Below are 20042 nucleotides of genomic sequence, written 5' to 3'. Positions count from 1 at the left end.
CCACTGAAATCTGCAAGTTAATATTTTCCAGGGAATAACCTTCAGTGAAGAGCACTGCACAGCCTGGCTTTGCAGAAAATTGGTTTTGTTTTGACAAAGTTATGAACGTTTGGAAATTACTCACTGAGCACACACAACAGGCCTTTTGTTAAGTCTAACTGGGAACCTACAAAACGGTATTAGTGTATGTACACAGCTGATCTTGCCGCACGCTGAAGCTGCGGCGCCCCGAGAACAGGTTTCCACTGGCCTGGGAAAGGCCCTGAGCGTTTCACCTAACGAGAGCCAAATCTAGTTTTCCTGTGGCTCTCCTCGAGTGCCCAGGGAGAAGCCTAATAAGGATCCATGGGTAGTGCTTTAGTCATCCTTCCCCTGTTTGCTCTACATAATCATACCATAACTTTTTTTTTCCCCCCTCCCAATATATAATTTGCAGCTTCTCTAATTGCACAGAGCAAGCAAAGGCAAGCCCACAGCAAGCCGAACTGGGGTGAGTCTGTTGGCTACAGGGAGGAGGAGTCCTCTGTGACACCTCAATGGCGGGTTATGGCTGGAGACTCTCACGGAGAAGCTAAATGTCACTGTGGTCAACAGGATTTAACAGAGATGGAGGAATACTTTTTACACCTCAGCTTTTGGGAAGGCTGATGCTTGGAAAGGTGGAAAGAGTGGAACAGCAGCAGAGGGAAACAGTGACAGAGGCAGCACCAGAGCTTAGGTGAAGGTCAGGGAACAGAGCAGTTCATGCAACTGACTTCTTCAACTTCATCCGCCTCTGCTGAGGCCATATTCTGCTCCTAAGAGGGACTTTACCAAGCAGCTCTGGTCAAAAGCAGACAGGACAAAATGCAGTCCACACCCATACCTCTGATACTGTAGGACAGAGTGAAAGAGGCCACCCAGCTCCTGCTGAAAAACAGGGCAGAGACAGCTCAGAGAAGCCCAAAGGAAGGAGAAGTTGAACGGATAAGAATGCATGCAAAAAGGAAGCTTGTGTAGAAAGGTAAGCCATAGACCAGGGGGGACTGGAGAACAGTGGCAAAAAGAGACACAATTACTTTGAAGCTCAGGAGAAGGCAAAGACGTAGAGATTCTTACTAAAAAGCAAAGCTATAGGAGAAGGTGCTGGGAAAAGCATTAGGGAGCTCAGGGAAGCTCTAGGAGTCCATGGAGATCATCCTTTTGGCCTCTGTCACTACTGCCCACAGTTTCCTTAGGAAACCTCCCACTGTAATAACCAGCCAGGTCAGTTATGGTCACGCAGAGAGCACTAGTGTCAGCTTCCTCTCAAGACTCCAAATGAGTACAAGTTGCCCTTTCTCCCATTAGCTTCCCAGCTCCCAGTCTCAGACACACTGTTCTTGCCACTTTGCCAGTCTTACCAGGAGGTAATCGCTGTGGGTAAATAAGAAGCGTTCTGCATTGGTTTCTGACCACCCTGACTCCTCACTCGGGCGGGATTTGCTATCCTAGAAGAGATCAGTACTCAAAGGCTAACATGCCTGGGATGAGACAGAAGTAATTATACAGCAACTGCAGTCTACTGCTACATCTTGTCTAGTTCAAATCTCAAAGTTCAAACAACCCTAATGCCAGCTAATACCTGCTCACCAATGTCACTTCTGTAAAATGCATGAAAGGAATCCTGAAGAAGTCAAGAAAGAATGAGTCCAGAGGTACCTGAGCTATCCTCTGCCACTTGCTGGACGTCTCTGCTCTCTGAGCCTCAGCAGCTCCCCAGCTTTATGCGTTCTCAGATACAGCTCTCCCAAGCTGTTGCCTCCTTAGGTCCTAACGGGACTGTGATCCCTGTGCTTGGTACTCTGCATGACCAGTGATTTGAGAAGTCAATACTGTTTCTGATCGCACACAAGCTGACAATCAGAAGGATGTCCTTATGGAGTAGAGGACAACCAGTGTCACCTTTGCGTGTGATTTGCTCCCCTGTGGAGTGTTCATTATGTTATAAGGCATTTTAGGAATGGTAACTGTTCATTTGACAGGCTGCCAACTATTTTGACAAACCCGCTCGGAAAGTGAGAGACAAACTACATTGGGTTCTAAACTTCCCGAGAGCTTTCAGTTTCACGGAATATTTGTGCTGCAAACAAACATCCACACACGCTCAGAAAATCTAGCGATGTTCCTCCAGTTCATAATTGTTGATGTCACTGCTAAAACTATCTCTGCTAATGGGCAGCTCAGCAAAAAAAAGTGACCTGGTCCAAATGCAATGTCAAGACTGCAGCTGATGACACAGCAAGTAGAATTGGAGGCTGATTGACAGACCAGAATTTGACATATCATTTCCCACCAACTTTATGTATCCTGGATGCTTTTGATAGCAGAGAAAGGCTGGGCCGTGCCACTAAGTACAAACGTTCCCTGTGCTGACGGTGAGCAGAACCAATTCCCTGAAACCAATTAATATTTTTCCTAAATTTGCCCGGTCTTGTCCTTCCTTTCCTGCCCTCCCCCTGCAGCTCCCGGCCTCTGCTCCGGCTCCCTCCCGGTCCTCCAAGTCGGCCTCGTCTGCTCTGCCTCCGCCTCTGCCCTCTGCTTCGGGTGGGAGGGAGATCGCTGCGGAGGGCGGGAGGGCAACCGGCGTGTCCCGGGAGCTCTCCCCGGTGCCGGCCGGAGCGGCGGCAGCAGCCGCGGAGGGAGGAAGAGCCGGCCGGCGCCGCTTCCCCCTTGCACCGCCGGCCGCGGCCCGCCAGGCGGCAGCAGCGCGCCCCGCCGCGGGGCCGTGGCCGCTCCGGTGGAGCTCCGCTCCGCTCCCCTCCGCGGCGGCGGCGGGCCGCGCTCTGCCCCGCTGCCCCGACGGGGCTGCGGGCCGCGCCGTGCTCCGCTTCGCCGCTCCCCCCCTTCCCTCCCCGCGGAGGGGCTGTGCCTGGGCGGCCGCGGGGCTGCGGTGCGGTGCGGTGCGGCGCGGCGCGGCGCGGAGGAGCTCCGGGAGGGGTGTGCGCGGAGCGGTGTCCCGCCGAGACAAAGGCGCCCGCGGGGGGCGAAGCCGCCCCCGCCGCACCCGCGCAGACAAAGCGGCGGCCGTCCCCGCCGCTGCGCTGCGCCGCACCGCCCCAGGCGAGGGGTTTTCCCTGCCTGAGCCCTCCCGGGAGGAAGAAGAGGATGAGGGGGAGGAGGAAGGAGGGGGTGGGTGCGGGGGGTAGCGGCTGTGCCGTGGGCAAGAGGGAAGCCGCTCTCCGAGCGTGAACAGAGCTCAGCGCCGCCGCCTGCCTCGCCTCGCCTCGCCTCCCCATCCGTCCGTCCCTCCCTCCCTCCCTCCCTCCTCCCCTCCTCCCCCCCCCCCCCGCCTCCCCCCGCCGCAGACGGCTGCGAGCCCGGATGGTTTGCGAGCGGAGTTGAGGGGGCAAACTTTGAAGCCCAGATGCCTCTGGGGCTGCGCGGCAGAGCGCGGCTGCTCCTGCAGGCACCTGCCGCCGCCCTCACTCCGCCACCCCCGGCGCTGCCGCCCTCCGCGGGGGCGGCCGGCCCCGCTGCCGGCGGCCGCCGAGGCGGCGGGCGCTGCGGCCGCGGCTAGGGCGGGCGGGCGGGCGGGCGAGCGGGCGTCGGGCGCGCCCCCATGCGGGTCCCGGGCTGGGGCGCGCCGGCGGCGGCAGGCGGGAGCCGGGCGGCGGCCGGGCGGTGCTCTCCCGCCGCCTGAGTGGGCGCGGCGCGGGACGGCGGCGCGGGGTGCCGGGAGCCATGGGCTATTGCAGCGGCCGGTGCACGCTGGTGGCGGTGTGCGGCGCGCAGCTGGTGAGTGGCGGCGGGGGCGGCCCGCGGAGGGGGGAAGGCGGCGGGAGGGAGGGAGGGAGGGAGGGATGGAGAGAGGGAGGGGAAGGAGGGAGGGAAGGAAGGGGCGGTGGGGCGGCTCCCCCCCGCTGCCCGGAGAGGGAGCCCCGGGGGGGGGGGGGGAGACCGGGGGGCAGCACCCGCGGTTTGGGCGGGGAGGGGGCGGTGGGGGTCGGGATGGGGAGAGGCGTGAGATAGCGGGGTGGGAAACAACGCGGGCTGCGTTACAGGTAGTTTTGGCGGAAGGTTTGTGGCAGGGAGGCTGCGGTGGGCGCTCGGCGGAGTTAATAAAGTCGGGGGCTGTTTCCCCCGGCGTTGGCTCAACTCGGTGCCCGGTTTCCTCGGGCAGGCCGGCGTTCGGCTGGCCTCGGGTAGAGCCGTGTCAGGGGTGATGCGCGGCTTGCCAGCAGTTCCCCGTACAGGTGTGTGTGTGTGTGAAGTTGTTCTGCCTGAGCTTTTCTGCATATGTGCATCTTTTTTCTTTTTTTTTTAATTAATATTATTTATTTTTGTTCTTTCAGACTTATTGGGCAGTGTATGCTAACACTGTATTGTTATGTTGGTACAGAACTAAAACGATTATATATTTATCCTTACCTGTAGAGGAGACGTGTGGCAGCACTTGTAAGCTCAGCTACCGGCGAAAGTAGACTGAGTTTAAAAAGTAGGCGCTGAGATACAATAACAAAGACACTGCCTAAAAATAGATCTGCTTATCAAGAAGGTTAGGCTGTGCAATTGTATTGTGGCACCTTAAAAGTGACTGTGTTTAAAGTTAAGAAACTATAAGAAATGTCCCTTTCTGTAATAGATCCATGGATTATTTTATTGTTACCAAATTGGATACACGATGTATAGAATTCCTATGGATTTGGATGCAGGGACACACTGCTAAAGACCCATCGACGCAGTATGCCCCATTTCTTATTTTCATTAGATCAAGTGTTGATGTGCTGGCAGAACAGGTGCTGGAAGCACCTTTGTTAAGCGGTTAACCTTATAGCAGGAAGGAAATAATTCATGTTACTCCATCCCTCTGCCTCTTACTGAATAGTTTTGCTGAGAAAGTGTTAGTCGGTATCAATAGCAACCGGCATTGTCGCCAATTCCTCTCCTGCAGACAGGTACTAAGAGAACTCCAGAAGAAAAAGCCCGGTATATTTCAGGGACCAAAATCGGTAAAACAGTACATAGAAAAAGGAAGATGTGTTAGCAGATCAGAAATTCAAGATGCCTGTGGTCTTCCTATCTGTTGCAATCAACCCTTAATCCTTTTGTATTCTGGAAAACATTTTATTTGTATATGCTGTTCACCACATAAGTTATCTGATTCTTTGTAGCTGGATGTATTTTATCAGATGTGATTTATTCATGCAGACTGTCTAAAAAAAGAATCTTGAATAGAAGTAGTGAATCTTGAGTGGAATGGTAGGAATGTAACCTTTTCCAGCAATTTGGAAACATAAAATTAATCACTGAAGTTCTTCAGACCCATTTAAGTTTCAGAAGCATACTTTTCCTTTTTTTTTTTTTTTTTTTTTTGTAAAGGGGACAAAGATGGTTTAAATTGTACCTTTTACAGATAAAAGGTTATTTTTTTATTAATGCATTCAACAGACAGGAGGTTATGATAACTATGGAATGTGTTTAAATTATTATTGTTTTGAAAGTCTGTGAAAGAAAACGTATTTGCCAACTCACCGTGACAAAAATACATACAAAACTCATAGTAAAAACATCAACAGAAATGCCCTGTAGGAATGTATCAGCAGGTGGCTGAGCAGGTAAGCTCATGTAGAATTCTATCATTACTGTAAGCTATTTAAAAGTGGTTGTAAACTACAGTGTCAAACACATATTTCAAAAGGCAAATACTGTATTCTGGAATAGCTTAAGTGAACTTTTAACATATTCTCATAAACTGAAAGCAAACTTGGAGATTTTTAGTGAGCAAGAAAAGGACGGGCTAGCAGCAACAGAAACCTCTGAATCACACTTATCCCATGTAATGATATTTAGATAGGTTCAAAGCAGGAATAATCATTTATGTGGGAAAAAGTAGTTGGGAATGGAAAAAATGATCTCTTTGTACTTTATTAAAATCACTCGTCGTATTCCTTCATGCGCCATACACCATCAGGTGGGAACAGGTCATGAGTTTTCAGTCAAGGAGACTTAACTCTCCTAAGTAGGCCTATGGGTGATTGATCAGTTGTCACTGCATCTTAGGTAAAGGCTACTTAAAGGAGCAAATGATGTCAGGATTCATCCTCGAATTAGCAGCCATGTTAATGCAGATGTAAATCATAAACAGGGGATGAAGAAGTTATCTGGCGTGAGTAGATGGGCGTGGGAAGCATTTCTACGGTGATAACCGTATTTAAAAAAAAATGCATAAAACTTTTAGCATGAAGATCTTTTATTACTGATGCCTGGGTTTCAGTTTTAAAGTGATCGTGTTTGAAGTAGAAAATATACTTTTGTTTGAGGAAAAAAGTTTATAAATAGGTTCTTCCATTTTTTAATGAAAATATTTTCTTCCATCTGCAGAGCTAGGGTGTGGTGATATAATTGGTCTTTGTAGGCACTGTACAATAAATATTGAGGAATACTGCAGTTCAATAGAGAATTTGTTGCATATTGTACAAATGTAGATGACGTAAGTGTCCACAAATAGGCAAAAAAAAAAAAAAGTGGTTGTTTCAAATACTGGTGCAGGAGTAGAACTACATCAACTTGAGAGACCCTGCGCAAGCAGAATTATTTTCATAAACACATTTTAAATGCTTATAGCTAAGGCAACATAATGTACCATCAGATTATCAGAAAGCTCAAGGAATGTTTCTCACCTCAAGGGCATACTGATCATTGCTCCCCTGCTTATTAACATACATATACCTTCCTGTTTGTGCTCTCATTTGTACTATGGAAAACAACCTTTGACAGCTCATTTTCCTCTGCCTTTGTAGCCAATGAGATGAATTAACAGCAAGTAAGAGCTAATTTTGCTGATGGTAGGAACAAGGCATTGCCTTCTGTGTACAAAGCTAATTATCTTAAAATATCTTTTCATTTTTTAAAGATCGTCATTTTGGTCTTTCTTGCCCTTTGTCCTTCTGAAGAGAACCCTGGGCATTAGGGGCTCTGATGGTTTTTGTTGAATGTCAACCATCTCAGCTTCATTGAAAGAAATCTCTGCTATTGCGTTTTGTCCTTTAAACCTTTTTATTTTTGGGTGTCTCCTTTTCTATTAATAGCTTACATCGGTAACACTACTATCTTGTTGCTTAGACTTTTTAATAGCAAGAGCAGCAAAGGTGAAACTGCCAACATCATTGTTGGTTCAGCGCGTTCTGGAAGGCTTCAGGACCCCCATGGAAACCAGTTGGAAAATTTTTACGTGTCCTCTGTTGCTGCTTTGGAAAACTTGGAGCAGTGGCAGAACAGTAAAAAGTACTCTATGTTTTCAACTTGGAAGCTGTCTTCCCAAATGCGGTGATGAGAAAGGACAACATTTCATAAGGAAACTTGAGGTCTCCAGAAATCATTGCCTGACGGATAAAAACAATAAGGCAAAGATCGCCATAGTCCCAAGGCTGCTTAGATGGCAGATAATTCAGCCTTTGTATTGCCTTCTCTCAGTTTCCATCTGGATTTATTTATATAATTCTTCTCATACATGTTGCCTGTTCTCTTTTTTCCCCCCTTTTTTAAGTAAATTGTGACACAGTTCGGATATTCTGGCTAAATATTAAAAACTACATACAATTTGTAAACAAGCTGCCTGTATATCAGGGTTCAGCTACTGATGCTGGGATATTCAGTCTGATGTTCTAAAGAAGCATGGACTATAATGGGTGCAGGCTCCCCAATTTCTGAAAATCAGTGTCTTTCACAGGCATCGATGTATGACGTTTGCAGTCTCTCTTTTGTCTCACTAACACCTTGCCTTTTTGGGCATAAGCACACCAACACACAACTTGGTTGAATCTCTGTGCGACTTCTTCCAGTTAAAATTCTGGCTGAAGCCACTGGCCAAGTGTGTCATTGTGGCCAAGCAGAACGACAAAAGCACCCAGATTTGGTTGCTTTGGCTAACATAAGCCCAATCTTTTTCTTTGCTAATGGAAAAACTGATCGAAATGCTAACAGCTTGTATGGGTGTGTCCTTGTTTTGGGCTTTTCCACAAATGAATAATGTGAGTAAAGAGAAAATTCAAATACCTTATTCATAATTCAAAAAATTCGTAAATTCAAAAACTGTATCAGCTGATATAATTTCTATACTTACCTGCGATACCAATGTCTGTAAACACATACTGAGTTACCTTGTTGCACACGAAGGCACATATTTGATCTGTGGCAAAGTGGTGGAACCACTCAAACCCAGGCAATGAGTTGTGTACAGACTGGGAAGTAGTATGTACCCTGTGTCTTCAGTGACTTCTTCCGATGTCTATATTACACACATGATAGAAGACTAAAGAGCGTCCTGTTCTCTTGCAAGTCTCACATGCCTTATGAAACAACGGTACATGTAACAAAGCGTGGCTCTTAGAGGAGAAAGTCTGCTTTAGTGATCGGTCCTGTGAAGTTTTGGGTTGCCTTTTTTAAGCATGAACAGCAAACATTCTTGTGCTCGTTCAGACACTTCAGGAATGGTGATCATGGCAAGTTCTAGTCTATATCACAAGGTTTAGCACAGTTTAATACGACGAATATCCTTGCTTGGGGAAAAACTCCTGGTTTAACAGTTTGCAGGTTGAATTGTCTCTGGACCTTCGGGGAGTGACATTTGCCAGATTACAGCTGCGGTTCCTCTGAGCAAAGTGAAGGCATTCGCACCAGATACTCCCTGTCACACCAGATACTCCCTAGGATCAGCTACTCTGCAGTTTTATGTACTAAAGTACTAAAGAACATCTTTTTGTTAATATAGGCTCTTACAGCATGCATATCATCATCATATCATCATATCATCTTTCCAATAGCACACCAAACCACATAACTAGTGTATGTAGTGTGTTTGGTTTTTTTTTTTTTTTTTTTTTTTTTTTTCCACTTTTGCTGTGGGGAAGTGGTAGTGAAATTTTTGGTGTTCGCTTTTTAGTTGCTGAGTTTTGGGGAGGGTTGTTTTTCCTTTTTGCGTGCGTGCTTTAATTGTGTTTCATTGTCGCTGTTGCCAATGTTTTTCAATAGCAGCTTTAGGAGAGGAGTGTCTGCAATGGAAAATTCTGATGACATGTACATGTTTCTACGTTTTCTGCTAGCAAAAGGGGAATCAAAGAAGTGGGCTTTCCACGTGGAATGGAAAGTGATATTGTTACTGCTCTCAGCCTGTGGATCTGTTGGTTTATCAATCTAGAAAGAGAGTAGAAAGAATTGGTTTCTGTGTTTTGGATACTACTTACATTTAAGTACTGCCTTTGAAATTGTGACTATGTCAACAACTTGTGTCTGTGCCTTCTTTAAAGTTCTGCTTCTTGGTTTGTTTCAATTTTCATAGGAAAGACAGTGAAAGTCTTGGTTTCATGGTATCAAAAAAAGATTGTGATCCTACTAGGAATGAAAAGGAAACAGTCCTGTGAACAGCAGACTTTCAGCAGACGTATGTTTGAAAGCTATTGTATAATACTAAGGAGTAGGTTTTGAGGCGTTGCTGGGAATATGTAATACAAGAACTTGGTCATGAATTCAGAGAGCTAACAGCTTTTGTTGCTATGAAAGAAATATCTAGTAACCTTTTGGGGTTTAAGTGAGACCTGGGTAGAAAAGTAAACACACTTTTTCTATTCCGCTTTTGAGATAAAATACCTGGATTCATAACCAAACTGTTTTTTTCTGGTAACTTGAGATCAAAAATAGTGATGCATACAAAAAACAGATGTCAGAGGTAATGGTCCATTATGTCACTTAATTTTAGTGGCTTGACGTTCGCTATGAATGGTACAGTATTATTTTTCATACAAGTGTGAACGAATAATAACTGTGAATAACCAATCACACACTTCAAGAAAAGCAGAGTATGTTGTTCTAAGTTACAGAGGTAAAAGATTTCAGACCAGCTGAATAGCAAGTTTAATTCACTGCTTTTTGAAGCTGAACTTCTTTAGAGTTCAGTGGGCAGACTCAACATTCAGATACTGTGATGGTGGGTAGGAGGGAAAGGTTTAAATAGATTGAGAGGAGTTGAATAAACTACCTGAATGTAGGGACCCAGAATATCTAGCGAAGTTACTCTTCTTGTATAGCCATGAGGCAAATCTTTGACAGTAGGAATTAATTTCATATTGACAGAGATTTGAGCTAGCACCTTGAGTGATGAGCAGCAGGGTGCCTTTTTTTTTTTTTTCTTTTTCTGTTTCTTTGCAAAAAGCACTAAGTAAGCATTTTAAAAAGACAGTAAAAACTCTCTGTAGTCAGTCTGTGGTCAGTGGAGAAAAATCTCATATTCTGTAGTCAACAGAAAGGAAGGGGCTCCATTGCAGAATGGTTCAAAGCAGAAATATGAATTTTTAAGCTGGTAGTGACTTTACTGTCCCAGGCTGAGCTGTGGGAATGTATACGATGCAAGTGCAGCAGATGAGGTTTGTAAACGAGGACTTGGTGACTTGTTCCAGGAAAGAATCTAAATCCATTTGAGGTCTTCGCAATGTTCTGGTGCATCTAATCATACATGGGTCTCAACAGCTAGTTTGAGTTAGCATGAAGTTTTGAGAAACTTCCCTGGGCTTAGGGACTGGCGAGATTCAGCCAGTGTCTGCTCTGGAGGTTGGTGTCAGTGCCCAGTGAACTCCCTAGGTATCCCCATACACTCCAAACTGGTTCCGCTGAGCTCAAGAGATTATCCTGGGTGTAGAATGCCAGAAGAGACGGCCATGCCCAATGAGAAAAGATGTGTCAGAAATCTTGAATTTCTACAAGATTTATTTATGGTTCTGAATTTAAGTGGCATTTAGCAGAGAATAACGATAGTGAGTATTTTCATATTTGGTTGGGGGCATGGGTATCGACGGTCTGGCTAAAGCAGAATAATCTCTCTAGGCTCCTCTGTGCCCAGAAGAGGGATTCCTTCAGGGGCCTTAAGTTTGTTTCTTGCCCAAACTTCCCTTTAGAGTTGTGTCAAGTAAAATGGTCCTTCAGCTGAAGTAGAATTTTTGGGAGGGGCAGGAAGAGAAGAAATCACCGACCCATTGTATGCTGGTATTCCGTCCATAGTACTTATTATTTATACTTTCCTCCCTCTTGCGTTTTCACTACTCATTTTACTGAGGACTTTTTGATTTTAAGGGTGGCTGTGATCTACAGATTGAGAAATGCTGTTTTGGAAAAGTATTTGTGTCTTTGTTGACTGCAGATTGAAACTAAGGAGCCTGGTTTCACCAGAGCAATGTCAGCTTTTGTGCTTACGTCCCTTAATATCCTCTAAAACAATATGCTAAAATCAAACGGAGAAAACCCATTTATGCTCGCTTTGGTTTTTTACGGGATTTTCTGTAGCTTCCAACAGGAGTAAGGACGACAGGGACCACCGTAAATAGTGTGTGATCATAAAGAGTATGCTGAAAACACAGTAATTTTAAAGCATGAAATAGTTTGTCATCCAGATTAATATTCATTTATTTTTTCATTATGGTGAATGAAAGAGAGGGGCTGTTGAGTGCTACCTGACTTGTAAAGTAGAATGGACACAATAGTTGAAATGACATTTTCTTGCCCCTGTGGCAAATAAACATGTCACAGTTTGTTATTTTGTTCCCTCTCCCCAGATATATATGTACCAGCTGGGTGGCATCTGGGAATTGTTTCAGAATCTTATCATTCTATAACCCTCTGATAGAAATGACATTTAGAAGAAAAATTACTGATTTCTGTGTTCACTAAAAAGTAAACATGCATAGCTAATAGTTCTATTCACCGCAGATCATACTTATGCATTTTTAATAAAAACTTGATTTTAATTCATACATAACTTATGAGAAATGTTTATAAGTTTAGGGCTCTGCTGATTCCCACTTAAATGTTTACATAGGTCTGGATACCTTGAAATGTCTTTCATTTGAGGCTCAGATTTACCTTTTATACACAAACTTGCTTCTCTGCTGCCTACATAATGATGTAAGGTATATAAGAAATGCTGATTATTGTACTGATTGCTAAAAATCAGTAAAAGTACCACTTATATGTCAAAAACGAATCTCAGATTTTCCTATGCTCTTTGAAATAATAGCTTTCTAACGTCGGGGCTTGGGATTTTCTTTCTGATTTTTTTTCTCAATTGGGATGTTTGGCTGCATCTCTAGTGACAAGTCGCCAGCTACATCTAACTGGCAAGTTACCAGTTATGTGAATGGGAATAGGAAAAGTCTGTCATATCCTATATTCATACCGTAACAGATTGAGGTCTGGTCTCTCCACCCTTCTTTTCTTATGAAGGAATTCTCATTAGTCGAGTTTTCTACAGAAGACAGCATATGAGTTTAATTCTGTTATTTCTGGGAGGCATGTTGAAATGATGATGCCTGTCATATTTATACATCATGTCACCTTTCAGAAGGCAAAAATGCAGGACCATTTGCAGCTGATGGGGAAGAGATTCATGCTATCTCATTTAAGCGTGTAATGAATAGGCCCAGAACCACCTTCTGGAGGTGGCTGCCTCTTTCCATTGACGTTATAGGGGTCTTTGAGTTGCTGCCCAGTTGGGAACGAAACTCCACCCTCTCTTCTGTCTGCACCTTTATTTACTTCATTATACAGTTAAGCCTGCTCATCTTTGATGGTATCTCTGTACTAAACAAGAGAGGATAGACTGTGAAACTTTTTTTTTTGGTAGAATTTAGGCAGAGTAAACATGACTGATGCATAACTTTTCTTCTGGATGAATGGAAGTTGTGCTAGGGGCCTAGAACGAGGGTCAGATGGGTTGCCCCTGTTTCTCTTGAATAACATTTGTTGTTTCTGAGTGATTCCACAGCAGTGAATGGAATTGGTCTACATGAACGAGATAGTATTAAGAGACAGAGGGTCTTGAGTCTAAGGTACTGACTAATATTTGTGTAAGGAAGCTTAACTGTCATAGGAAATGATGTAATTCCTTTCAGGTGACTCACACCAGGGGTCAATTTACTAATTAAAATTTCCTTTAAACTCCCTCGTAGATGGACGACTAATTGGCCCTGAACAAGTATATTCTTCTCGTTTGAAGATAAAAAGCTTTTGTGAGGAAAGGAAGATAGATGCTACAATGTCTCTTTAGAACAATGCGTGGATCTTTGAAAAGCCATTCTTCAATAATTAAACAAAATGTGAAGTTTGCAAATTTTTGCCATGGCCAACAATGGCCCAGCATTTTTCATTATTCTCTGGTCAGAGTCTCTGCGGCAGGCTGTTCTATTACAGAGCACAGAAACAAAAGCAGAAAAAGGCCTGTTGTGTGTCATTGCTGCCATCACAAAGCCACAAATACATTAAACTCAAGATACTGTTCATTGTGCACTTGAGCCACCAGTGACAAAGGTGCTGTGAGTACCGCTGAATATCAGGCAGTCATATGTCATTACGTCACTGTTCAAATTGGCAGAGCAAATGACAGTAAAACAAATGAAAACATCGGCAGCTAAAGGAATGTGAAAGAACAAGAGGCTTGTCTGAAAAAAAGACTGGAAAATATGGTTGTTATTTTTTGCCATTAGCTATAAAGTTGATTTACCCTTTTTTTATTTGTTTGGGGTTTTTTAAAAATTTATTTTGAAGTTCTTGGCCGCACCCATCTCACACCCCCGAGGCCAGTTAGCTTTTATTTTCTTTGCCACTGGTAGCAGTCGCAGGCAGCAGCGGGTGACAAGCCAGATGATGGCACTGGTAGTGTTAACATAAGACATGGGCTTCGGTGTATCCTGCAACCAGAGTTCATTGTCTTGGATTTTATCAGACTGGCTTTGTTTGTTGCCTTGGATTTTATCAGGCTGGCTTTCCTGAGTGCGGAGGGAAAACCGCAACAAGCTGGATGCAGCATTTAGCAGTACACCTAGTAATGGCGGTCTTTGGTGGGTAGGGTCGTAATGCCTGGTACAGAAGAAAGTTTTTGGCCTCAACCGCTGGAAGAGATGGTGTCTGTTCTGCCTCGTGCTAAACTGTGCTTTTTTAGATGCGTAATAAAAGTTATTTATGGGCACTGATAAAGTGGTATCTGTTGTATAATATCACAGATAGGCACAAGGACAATAACAAAAGGCAGCTGGTTTAGTAAGCTCTATTCACTGCAGAAATGTGCTGTTCTTTGCGAATTGAAATAAAAAAAGAGAGGGGAGAATGTTGACTTTCTTTTCTGGTTCCTGGCATTTGCAATCATTCTTGCTTTGCAGTGTGCTTACAAAGACAATTATGTGGGTCCCATGTCAGTCTTGTATTTGTCATGACTGGTGCCTTATTAGAGGACAGCTGCTCCTCTCTGCCCAGCACATATACGTAACTACCACTGACGACAACAGAAGTTACGAGCGTAGCCCTCCTCTGCGTTACAGCGATGGGGGATGCCGGAGCTCTCATGGTTTCAGCTCATTGACGCAGGCATACAACCAGGAATGAAGCTGGGAGTATTCACATGCTTGCTCAGAGTGCAGTGCCTGTAAGGAGGCTTTGAACTTCCAGCAATTATTACTTGGCCCTTGTAACAGGTGAGTAAGAAAGGCACTGTCTGAATGCACAACAGCTGAGTCTGTCAGATCACGCTGAGTGCCTTCACTCGAAGGCCAGATATTCAGGGCCCCATCAACTGAGGGCAGCCTCAAGGAACACTGGTGTGTAGGGGATATTTCCAAGTTGTAAGCATTTTATGGCAACTCCTCGGTCTCTCTCTAAGTCCGTCGGGATTAAAAAAAGACATGACCAGCAGATCCTCGGGTGCGGTGCTGGTGCTTTGGCTGTGTTGTCACTTCTGCGGAGAACTGGACCGGTTTCATAGAATCATAGAATTGTCTAGGTTGGAAGAGAACCCTGGGATCATCGAGTCCAACCATCTACCCTGCCCTACCAAACAAATTTGGAACAAGGAAGAATATAGAAGTGGCACAGTGCCATCATAACGCCATTAAGAGCTAATGTAAACTCAGCCAGAGAAAACTGTTTGCGATGAACAAGGTTTGTTGGCCATGCCAAGCCCAAGAGCACATTCTCAAGGAGCATCTCTCGGCATTTTAGCTATTGTAGTGAGTTGCGTGTGTACCTCCTTAAGCACTTGCTTCTCTCAGCTGAGATCTGCATGGAGTGGCTTAGGGAATGTAAGCCCATGCCTCTGTGTTCATGTAGGTTTCTCTTTTGTTGCTGTGTTTTGTTTGCTTTTCAAAATTTGAGTAAATTAGGAGTTCTGCAGTATTTGGGGTGACTAATTGGATTTCTGGGTGAGCACAAGCCGTGACTTTTTTTGGAAGATGAAAACTATTAGGCTTAAAACTGCAGCATCTATTCCAGACAGTTTCCTACTAATTTAAGACAAGACAGTTATACAAAGCTACAGTGATGAATGGATTGAACAGTTAATATTTGACATTTCACTTTATGATTATAGCATTTAAAAATAGCTGGCTTTTCACACGCTGCTAGTATGTTTTTATATTAATTAGAAAACCTGCGTTTATAGTAAGTTCCCTGTTACCTTTCAGTTTGAGATCTCTGGAGAATGACCGCACTGAAGGTCCTACCTGCTCTGATGTTCAGCGCGAGTATGGACACATTCAATAAAAATGGCTCGGGGAGGTGGGAGGTGTTCATTTGCCCTCACAGGTGGGCTGGTCAGGCGATAAGAGAAGTGCGGAATAGCATCACAGTCAGTGGTAAACTTAAAAAAAACCCAACCAAACCATCAAAGCCCCCCAATGTTTTAATTCTCTGTAAAAGTGAAGACTGGTGATACCAACAAGTGCCAGAAGAGGACTTTAGAACAGTCCCTCTCTGAGGGAGTTTGGAAGGTATGTCTGTCATAACCGGAATACATGAGATATTCAAACCTTGTATTTTAACCTCTTGGGATTTCAGGAGAACTTGATTCTACTCTCTGCGCCCCAGGCCCACCTGCATGATTTAGGACAAGGTTTTCTCTGCTGTCGTAGATGTCTCCCTGTGTTGGTAGTGCCCAGCTGTGACTGGGGTCTGGGGGAGACTGACAAGCGCATACTCAATATCCTCCATGTAAGCTGTGAATGGTGGGATCCGGGAGGCTGAGCCATGGTGGTACCATTCTTATCCCAACGCAGCGATGGCCACTGAGTTGCCCACATTTTTTCAGCGTTAAATGATTCCACAGTGAATTGCATCAATTTCTCACCCACGTAATCCAGCAGGAAGGTGGAGGAGAAGGCTTGTGCTCATGCAGAGACCTGAGACTGGTGCCGGGTTGTCTCTGATCTTCTTTAGCGGAGCCTCGTAGCTTAGAGCTTTTACACCTTTTATTTTGAAGATGTGACGTTTGTTGAGAGGAGAGTGCTGAGCCATGCTTGTGAGAAAGGGTGGATAATCTTCCAGGAGCATTTGCATGTAAGTGTCAACTCGTGTTTGTGAGGAACCCATCTTGATGAATGATGTGATCCCTGCCAATTCAGTCTTCCTAATTGTGCAGATCTTTCCTAGAGCGGTGTGGGTTTGTGCCGCCTCTTACGTAAGGTTCAACCTAGACCCAAGTGTCCAGGGTGCAGCGGTGGGTAACTATGCCGTTCTGCTAAAACTATTGTGCTCTACGTTGTAGCTATCCTAGAATTTGTATAAGGTCAATATGCTAATGCAGCCACCTGAATCCCTTTAGAACATCAAATTTGATAGAGATAAAATGTGCTTAGTGAATATTTTTTAAAAGGTCAAAAAGTAAAGATGATTTATTTACTTCAATTGAAATTCAGCAGGTCTTAGGTTAAGGTGAGGGACAAAGAAAATAAATCTCTAGAATTGTGTTATACTTGACAGAATATTGATCAATAATTGTCTCAGCAGGAGCTGATGGTGAGCTGAAAAGTAGTTTTACAAATTTACATGAATATTTCTGATTGGCACTTCTTTTTGTTGCATTGCTTTGCCTAGATTTTCATGCCACACTTTGCCTCCACGTTAATGTTTCAGGAATGTTAGACCATCCTCATTTTTGATTAAAAATAGGCTAGAAAATCCCATATTTCAGTTAATGTTCCCACAATGTAAGAGGATAAATACTTGCTTTGACATTATTAGCTTACTAATTTCATGAAGAAGAATGTTTTATGCCACAGTGCTTCTGTTGGATACCCCCCACCATATGTAGTGCTACTGTAAGGAAGTTGGCCTTGGAAAGGCAAAGCACATTCCATAGGCATTTAATAATCACTTAGGGAAGATGTGTGTCTATGAAGTTCTTCTAACAAGACTACTCATATTTGCAAAATATCATAGAGTTGTTTTCTTTTATAACCCCTTTCTTCTTGTGTCTACTTTACAGTCTCCCTACAACTGCAGAAGTAATACAAGCTCTTTCACTAGCCAGCTAGTATAATCTTAAATTAGGTATTTCTAGTGCACGTTATTGGGGATCTGTGTCATTTTCTGTACCTCTTTCTTTATTTGCTGCCATACTTCCCTATTCATGCAAGCACCTGAGAGGAATTCCCACCAGGTACCTCAGCATCTTGGCTGCCTGTCAAGATGATGGAGGCAGGCAGGTGCCCTTACGGGGGGAATTCACTGCTTTTTGTTAGCATTTAGCAAACTTCACTTCAGTGCTCTAAACCATGGTCTGGAAGAACCAGTGTCTCTACCAACCTGAGACAGAATATCGGGTCCTAAATTAGGTGCCTAGAGTACACAGAATACCTATGTTCTTTCTGTCCCCGAGCACATCTGGTGTATACTTCTTTGTGCTAAATATAGTGTAGGTTAAAATATAGACAAAACTTTAACTTTTTCTTTTCCTCCTCCCCCTCCCCCGGCTCTTTTCCACCCGTCTGTATTTGTTTTCAGTGCCCTAACCTGTTGTGCAACAGTATAGGCAAACTCCTCTCCTCTCCTCTCCTCTCCTCTCCTCTCCTCTCCTCTCCTCTCCTCTCCTCTCCTCTCTCTCCCTCTCCTCTCCTCTCCTCTCCTCTCCTCTCCTCTCCTCTCCTCTCCTCTCCTCTCCTCTCCTCTCCTCTCCTCTCTCCTCTCTCTCTCCTCTCTCCTCCTCTCCTCTCCTCTCCTCATTAGGCAGCCTGTGGTTTGCCTGGCCCAGCTGTAGAGCCCTACTCTCTTTTGGTGGCATGCTGACAGAGGATCTGGAGGATAAAAGACTCCTTTGCGGGGGCTGTTATCACTTATCCTGGCAGATAAGCTGCATGATGGAGTGTGCTCCTTCCGAAGCAGGCCAGGTCTAAAGCAGAGTCGAAAGGTGGATGCTCACACCGTTCTGCCCTGCCTCCTCCACGCGCACGCGCACGTGCTCTGCCCATAACCAGATTGGTTAAATTATAGCATTTACTTATGGATCTGCGCAATACGTCAAGAAAAAAACAAACAAAAAAGGCGATTTCTTCTTATGTAATAAGATGGATATAATTGTAAACAGGAAAGCTGTAAAATAGAGTTAATAAAATTCATCCTTATAAGGACTATTTACCCTCATAATATGACTGAGCCTCTGCTTTTCAAGAGCTGACAGGCACTAATGGAGTATGCGAGAGCGGTTTTCTTTCATACCCTCTTTTTGTCACTGTTCATATCTTTTCACTACGCGACTCCTACTTACATTACTTCCTTGAAATGTCTTGATAGTAAGAAAAGGTAGATAGAGCCACTGCGTAGTTGATATTTGTTGTATTAGCTTGCCTTCTGCTGCTGCTATAAGGAATATTGCTTATATAGCTATTATATAGCTATATAATATATATTATATATATATATAGCTTATATAGCTAGAATATTGCTTATTATAACTAAGCTATATAAGCAGCAAGAATTGCTACTAAGTAGCTACTAATAAACATGAAGTATTTCTGGATGGAATCACTCTTTCTGGTTCTTTTATATGTCATTGAGGCTTCATGAATCTTCTTGGTTGCCGTTAGTCGGTGATCTGTTTGGTGACTAGGCAATGTCTAGGCAAACAGATCTACCTACATTTCCCTGGACTATCATCTTTATTCTCATAGGTAACTGTGGTTAAAAACACGTGGGAGTATCAGTTCTGTTGGAGCAAAACAAGAGAAAAAGAGGCATAAAGGTTCCCCAAAATACTGTGCATCCTGGGGAAATGCATCTTTAGTGAAAGAAAGTCCATTGACACTAACTGAATGGAATGACAGTAAGGCTTATTGAATTCAGTAAGTTTAGTTAGGAAAATAAGAACTGGTCTCTGAGGTGGTAACAGAACCACCACAAGATGTAGGGATGAAGGAATGGGGAGAAGAGATGGAGGGAAGAGAAAGGAAAGAAAATACGTCACAGATGAGACTGATTTTGAATTTTGGGAATTTAGTTTCACAGGGGTGTCTTTGCCCTAGACCGACTTTGTTTTATACTGCTCTGAAATCTAAAAAGTTGAATAACAGTTTTTCAGGGATTCATGGTTCAGACGAGATAAATTTGAAGAAAGCATGCCAGTTTAAAATATTTATTCGATATATGTATACAGGAAATGCATGTGTATTTATCTAACAGGAAAAAAATAAGTATGTCTCAGTGATGTGTAAAAGGTGTCATATTTAACATCAAATTTGTATTTACGGCAGTGGTGTGTCAGGTACTGCAGGTGTATTGCAGTGCATACATGGTGATAATCAATATGTCAGAGTTGGGGACTTCCAAATAAAACCTCATGTACCTCTACAGCTTGAATTGGAAAACTGGGCTTCTTGGGGAAAAGATTAGTAGATGTAGCTTAGGCACAGGCAGAGTCTTAAACACTGTGTTGAATAAAGGGTATCTATAAGCAATGGATTACATGTCCATTTTCAGCTCAGTGTTGCAACAAAGGAGAGAGCAGCTTAAGCAAATATGCCTGAATGGAGTCAGAGCTCTGAATGTGTGTGCTGTGAGTTTTTAAAATAGAATCCTGTTGAATTGAATAGAGTCATCTTCTCCTACGCTGCATGGGTGGTACTCGAGGCTTCAGGAGAATGGATGATAAATCTGATACTAATGGAAGTATATGAGAAAGAGATATGAATTTATCTTGATGCATGTGTCACAGGTGAATTTGTCTTTAGCAGACCTACGGGCTGAGTAAATGATAAATGTTTCATATTTATGTCATTGAA

At 44.0% G+C, this 20042-nt stretch overlaps 1 protein-coding gene across 2 annotated transcripts in view; it reads left to right on the top strand.

Moving 5' to 3' along the window:
* Positions 1–3702: 3702 nt before the first annotated feature.
* NKAIN2 (sodium/potassium transporting ATPase interacting 2) overlaps positions 3703–20042 on the top strand; it is a gene marked incomplete at both ends in the record, with an annotated part of 576947 nt that continues 560607 nt past the window's right edge. For both annotated transcript variants that reach the window (XM_082480913.1, XM_082480912.1), the window contains one exon: positions 3703–3756. In XM_082480913.1, the coding sequence (XP_082337039.1) occupies positions 3703–3756 (54 nt within the window). The remainder of the gene's footprint in view (positions 3757–20042) is intronic.

The sequence above is a fragment of the Vanellus vanellus genome (genome assembly GCF_965231255.1).
Source record: "Vanellus vanellus genome assembly, chromosome: 3".
NCBI classification, from domain to species: domain Eukaryota; kingdom Metazoa; phylum Chordata; class Aves; order Charadriiformes; family Charadriidae; genus Vanellus; species Vanellus vanellus.
Note: the sequence above shows the minus strand (reverse complement) of the source record. Positions and strands in the feature narration are given on the sequence as shown.